At 30.1% G+C, this 6,731-nt stretch overlaps 1 protein-coding gene across 23 annotated transcripts in view; it reads left to right on the top strand.

The window, feature by feature from the left end:
• Nucleotides 1-4,621, top strand: part of LOC139512558 (LIM zinc-binding domain-containing Nebulette-like) — a 39,579-nt gene extending 34,958 nt beyond the window's left edge. For 14 of the 23 annotated variants that reach the window (XM_071300256.1, XM_071300261.1, XM_071300255.1 and 11 more), the window contains 3 exons: nt 334-431; nt 1,091-1,135; nt 1,970-4,621. In XM_071300256.1, the coding sequence (XP_071156357.1) occupies nt 334-431; nt 1,091-1,135; nt 1,970-2,149 (323 nt within the window). In that variant the 3' untranslated portion in view covers nt 2,150-4,621. The remainder of the gene's footprint in view (nt 1-333; nt 432-1,090; nt 1,136-1,969) is intronic. The other 9 variants (XM_071300265.1, XM_071300252.1, XM_071300262.1 and 6 more) reach the window with 1 other exon arrangement.
• Nucleotides 4,622-6,731: the final 2,110 nt, after the last annotated feature.

Here is a 6,731-nt window from a genome sequence, read left to right on the forward strand (position 1 = left end):
GGTTAATTTTGATAACAACTAAATATAATTTTCATTGAAATTTAATGCAGTACTTTTCTTTCTTTCCTATTGATTAATATTGCTGCATCATAACTTCTTTAATAGCTTTATTTAATATTATGGCAGTTCGCTTACTCCTTACTGTCTCAATAAGCATGATTAAATTCTCTTTTCAAGGTCGTTGACAAAAATGTTTGATAAAACAACAACAAAAAAGTTTTAAAAAATGTGTAATCAAGAACACTGTAATAGATTTATTTAAAAATCAAACATTTATTTGATAATTTGCATTTCATTTATTTATCATCTGTAATGAACATTCTGTTTAAACAGCTGCAGGAACCCAACAACCAAGAAACCAACCACCCCCACCACAACAGTATGCCCAACCACCACCACCACAAGAAGCAGATAGATTTTCTGGAAAAGGAGTAAGTTACAGTTAGATAACTATTCAAATTACTTGGGGAGATGTGTATAAAATTGAGAATGGAAATGGAGAACATGTCAAAGACCAAAGAGCAGATAACAACCAAAGGCCACCGATGTGTCTTCAACACAGCAAGAAAATCCCACACCCAAAGGCAGGCTTCAGCTGGCCTCTAAATGAATAAGTGTACTAGTACAGTGAACATAGACATCATACTCCAAAACATAACAGTAACACTCAGTATAACTATATTGATTACTTGGGGAGATGTGTATACATATACCAATTCATTTGGCAGATGTATATATCTATACAAATTACCGTACAGTTATTATAGTGTTCAGCTATACCAGTTACCTTCAACAGAAAAAATTTCCACCGACATATAAAGCCTAAAAATTGTATTAAAATGATGAGTAAACATAAATAACAAAAATATTTAACATAAAACTTGAAGGGTCACAGTAGGCAAGTTTTCAAAGATTGTCCCAATTTACTTATACCATAGAATTTTCGAAATTTATTACATATAATAAAAACCCCAAAGATGATTGATTTGTTTCGTGTGGTCATCACTGATGTATTTATGCCCTGAACAATAAAACCCACAGCATTGAGTGTGTAAATTATCATATCTGGTTTGGATATATAACATTACAGGAACAAGATGAAAGTGAATCGTCTTATGATACCACGGGCAAAGGTGTAAGTACAGGGGCCATCCTAAGCACGCTTTTATATTTACACATTGCCATCCCCAGAGTTTTGTCAACATTTTCATATATATATATATATACTCCATATTTTTTGTACTGTCCTTTGATAATAGTCCTAGATTTTTTCAAAGGTTCAAGTAAACGCCTGAGATAAAAGTCCACTGTCTTAGTTGCCAAAGCCTGAAATAAATATTTTCTATCCATAATCCATTTATGGTATCAAATAAAATTAATTTATTAATGAAAAATGATCTTCAGCAATGATTTCAAATGAAGTAGTACAATATACCTTTATCCTAACATACTTGTAGGCTATCCACCAGAATCTGCACAGTATCATTATTTATTGTGTGTCATCTAGCTCAATATTATTGAAAAGTACATATTGAATTAAGCTTGGAAACTATAAAAGTAACTTTGAAGAAAATTTTGTAAATCTTTTTTATGACCATTGAGCACTGTAAAGCATTCCAGGTATTTTGTGTATACCCATCAAGCACCAACATTCAAATGAGATTATTTTTTTCTTAGGTTATGTGCACCATTAAAAAAAATCCAATGCTTTATAGCATAAGACCAGCCTTGAGCTTATAGTAATCTCTTTTTTGTGTACCGGTATATGTTATTAAAAATTATTCACCAGTTAGTTTCCTTTAAGTATTGTAAATTTTGTCCATCTGGCTGGATACATTTGACTGTGAACTCATTCACATATATATATATATATATATCATTGATAATGTTAAGTTAATGTGATGTATTATCATTTAATCCTTGAACTTTAAATCAAGTAACATTTGTTTTCTTTATTTGTAAATTTTAGATGGTTTGTCGTGCAGCGTATGATTACGTGGCTGCCGATGATGATGAAGTCAGTTTTAACGAGGGCGACCACATCATATTTTGTCAACCAATTGATGCTGGTTGGATGGAGGGTACAGTGGAAGCAACAGGAAGACGTGGAATGCTCCCATCAAATTATGTGGAGACTGTCAAAAAGTAGTACACAGATGAATTATTTCTAGCTAAACATTTATAAAATTTTGAGTTACCTCCCCTGTTATGCTTTATCATGTTATTTTTGTGTATATTGATTGTCTGTTTGTCCGTTTCAGATATTTTAAATATAGCTCATTATAACTATTGCATATTTTATTTAGGTGCTTTGATAAAAGGGAGGAAGTCGGATATGTATTATTTTGTAAGAGAATATGTTTGTTAATTGAAAGTTAATATGATCAAAATTAGAGACTTATTATACATAGTGAGTGTACACATAGCCTTTCAAGACTCTTGCATGTTTGAATTTATAGTGGATAAATGAAAAAAATTAAATTAGAAAAATAGCATGGTTCATATTGCTGTTAGTCATACAATTTTATCCGTAAAAAAAGAATTCATTATCATGTTTCCAAGTAGATTTATAGATACATTGTAATATCAAGCAGATTCTTGTAGAGCTAGATTCTTGTTTTTCGCTGTTTCATTTTTTTTGAAAGAAGAAAGCTTATAAAGGAAAAGAATGTTCTCTGTAGTGGTATGTTACTGCTTTAGCATGGGATAATAACTGTGCAATATGAAATTCAGTATTGTAGATAAATTTGGAATCAAATTGCCTTTTTTGTTGTTGAAGCTTTTGCAAAGCTTGCTGTTTGGATTTTGGCCACTTTCTTTATGGGCATTCAGGTCATATGATAATATTTGGACAATCGTAATTTATAGAGATTGAATGGTTATGTGTTATCTCTGGGTTGTATGTATGGTTTTATTTGTATAAAAGTAGAAATAGTTTATTCAAGTCATAACCAGAAATATTTTGTTTATTAAATATTTTTAAAGAATCCCATTTATTTGAAAAAATAAATAAATGTGATTTGTTCTTACAGTAAAACCTGACTTATCAGTTATAGTTAATTATTATAATATTATGATATGGTGTTTAGTATATAGAGTAAACAAATGATGTCTCTGTCTTAGTTCAGATTCATAGTGTGATGCATATGTTAGAAAAAATATAATACTTTTTCATTGGTTTTCTAACTAACAATTTTATGGAATGAGTAATTATGTCTTAAAACAATGTGAATGATATCTATGTTTTAAACTTAAGAAATATACCCGGAAGAAAATACTCTTGTTTTGATGAATTGGTGAATAGTTGTAGTTTCACATTTTCTTGTCCTTACACAATTTTACTGTTTTTCAGTGTTTTTTTTTAGAATTTTTAATGTTTTATATTGAGATTTTAATGTTGTAAACAAAGCCAGTAAATGTATGGATTTTAAGTTACACCATTAAAGAAATAAGTAATTTTATTACTGGAGCAAGACATTCAGAATGACTGCAGAGATAAAAAAAAAATAAGGAAAAAAAAATAATTAAAATTAAAATTCTGAAATTTAAATCTTAACTGAATGACATATATAACGATTTTGAAAATTCATTGTCTGTTATTAATTTTTACAAGTATAATTTTGAAAAATATGTAGCACATTTATTTGGTTTATAGAGAGGCTTAAGAGTACTAGTACCACATAATTTATTAATAGGTAACATATCAGTTTATGAGCTTTGCTTCCTAATAGTTTAAGCTGCCTTGATCACTTGAGCAATTATTAAGCCAGCCATGTCCTACATTCACAAACTGTGCTTGACATTTATCACATACTTTCAGTGAAATAAACTATTATTTTTTCTTAGATATTTTTTTTTGAAGAAAACATATTCCAATTCCAAAAACTGATGCCATACATTTAATTAATCTATAAATATTTGAAGCCTCTGGCAATTTTTTTTTTTTTCATTTTCATTGCCTTGTGTTAGATTAAATATAGGGATATAAGCATTATCATTTTCGTTTCATTTTCTTTAGTGGTCTTTATATCCAAACCTCTATTTACATTTTAATTAATCTTCTATCAGTTACTTTTGTGATAAGGATATAGGACGACGTTTATAGTGTTTTTATTTGAATTTTTAATTTTTTCATGTTAGATTGTTTAGTAGAGTTTAGAATGAAATACTGCATTTGTAAGCATAACACACCAATTTGTGTAATTATAAATTATATAAAAGCCGAGTTATTTGAACCAGTTTATATATTCGCTGAGTTGCATTAATGTGCATCATATTGAATGCGTTTTATGGAAAGAAAAAAACCCTAAATTCACATTAGGGTTAATATGTCACCTCTACAGACTGGTGTTGATTGTGTCATAAAAATGTCGATGATTTTAGTCAAAACCAAATTTTCGAACAAATTGTTTGGTATATTTGAATTTTAAAGTGGTAATTTAGAAATTGCTTTAAAGATATTGAAAAATCAAATTTATATTTAAATTTCAGAATTATTATCTGGTAAAAATTTGCACGTTTAACAGCTTTTGACAGGATAACTGGACTGTGTAAATAAGCTTATTGTATTATAGCAGTGTAGTCAACTGTACTGCAAATAAAGTTATATTGTTATCCTAGATTTAATATGTTTTCTTTTATGTCTTTACTGCAAATTTAGATATAAGATATGGTATCATTGCCAATGAGATTGCTCTTCACTAAAGTTCAAATGAAGTGGATGTAAGCAATTATTGGTAACCATCTGGCCTTCAATAATGAGAAAAACCAAAACCAGATAGTCAGCTTTAAGAGGCCCCGACATGAAAAATATGAAACAATTCAATTGAAAAAAATCAACTGACCAATTTATAATAAAACAATTTACAATTTAGTGTTAAGACGTCATCACAGTCAGAGAAAATCATGACCTTATCAAAGCCAAAATATAGATATCGACAGATTGTAGTACTATGAAAGTACATATTTAGTTTTGTTTTAAGGGGGCTCGCGGGTCTAAATAATTTTTTGTCAAGCCTGCAACTTTTGTTGCAGAAAGCTCGACATAGGGATAGTGATCCGGCAGCGGCGGCGTAAGCTAACTTCTTAAAAGCTTTATATTTTAGAAGGTAGAAGACCTGGATGCTTCATACTTTGTATATAGATGCCTCATGTTGCGAACTTTCCGTCAGTCACATGTCCAATGTCCTTGACCTCATTTTCATGGTTCAGTGACTACTTGAAAAAAAAGTTAATATTTTTTGTATTGTTAAATTCTCTCTTATTATAAGTAATTGGATAACTATATTTGGTATGTGCGTACCTTGCAAGGTCCTCATGCCCGTCAGACAGTTTTCACTTGACCTCGACCTCATTTCATGGATCAGTGAACAAGGTTAAGTTTTTGTGGTTAAGTCCATATCTCAGATACTATAAGCAATAGGTCTAGTATATTCGGTGAATGGTAGGACTGTAAGGTGTACATGTCCAACTGGCAGATGTCATCTGACCTTGACCTCATTTTCATGGTTCAGTGGTTATAGTTAAGTTTTTATGTTTTGGTCTGTTTTTCTTATACGTCATGCATTAGGTCAACTATATTTGGTGTATGGAAATATTTTATGATCTATATGTCTGTTACGCAGGTTTTATTTGACCTTGACCTCATTTTCACGGTCTATTGCTAAGTGTTAAGTGTTTGTGTTTTGGTCTGTTTTTCTTAATTTATAAGCAATAAGTCAACTATATTTGTGGTATTGAAGAATTGTTAGCTGTACATGTCTGCCTGGCATGGTTCATCTGACCTTGACCTCATTTTCATGGTTCATTGATCCATGTTTCGTTTTCTTTGTTAATGTTGAGTTTATGTTACAGTTGTAATAAAGCTTTATATTTAGGTCTATCAACATAATATCAATGATTAGTAAAGAAGGCGAGACATTTCAGCGCGTGCACTCTTGTTTTATTTAATATAGGATTTCTCTATATTTTTCTATAAATGAACCTTATCTTATACTTAATAGAAAAATGAAATAAAAAAATGGGGTCACTGTTCATTTACGCTCACAATCTGCCTTCGAAAGAAGTATACATTTTTGCTAATGTCCTTTTTTTCTGTTGAACTAATAGGAGAAATAGGGGTAATATCGAAATAAAAAAAACAAACTAAATTACAGAAATCGCTTAAATTTTACAATTATTTAGTTTATGTACAGCTTATTCGAAAACAACAATAAAAAATATATGTCACCGATGAGTTCAAAAAGATATTTCAATTTTAATGCCAAAAAAATGGCATTTTTGCACCAAAGGGAGATAATTTGGAGCTTTTTCAGTGATATCTACATTTTAAAAGTCACTTGGGCCCAACACGAATTGATTTTTTGGAATAATTTTTGTACCATATGATAAAGTAACAACTACTTCAGGTAATAAATAAAGTTTGTAATGAAAAATTAATGTTTAATTTTTTTATGAAAATCTTATACCCGCGAGCCTCCTTAAGTCGTCTAACGTAACGGTACCCAAATTGCACCGAGTACCCAAATTGCACCTATTTAGCAAAACTAGCAGCGAAAATCTTACAAGATTTCATAGAGACTAAACAATTTGTATTTTTATGATTTGATACTAAGCACATCTTTCAACATATGTAAAACTATTTAGATATGCACAAAACGTTCACAGTATTTATCAACAGATGAAGTATTTACTGAAAAAGCAAAATGTACTGAAACGTCGCCATGCGACGT

This window comes from Mytilus edulis, chromosome 2 (assembly GCF_963676685.1).
Source record: "Mytilus edulis chromosome 2, xbMytEdul2.2, whole genome shotgun sequence".
Taxonomy (NCBI): domain Eukaryota; kingdom Metazoa; phylum Mollusca; class Bivalvia; order Mytilida; family Mytilidae; genus Mytilus; species Mytilus edulis.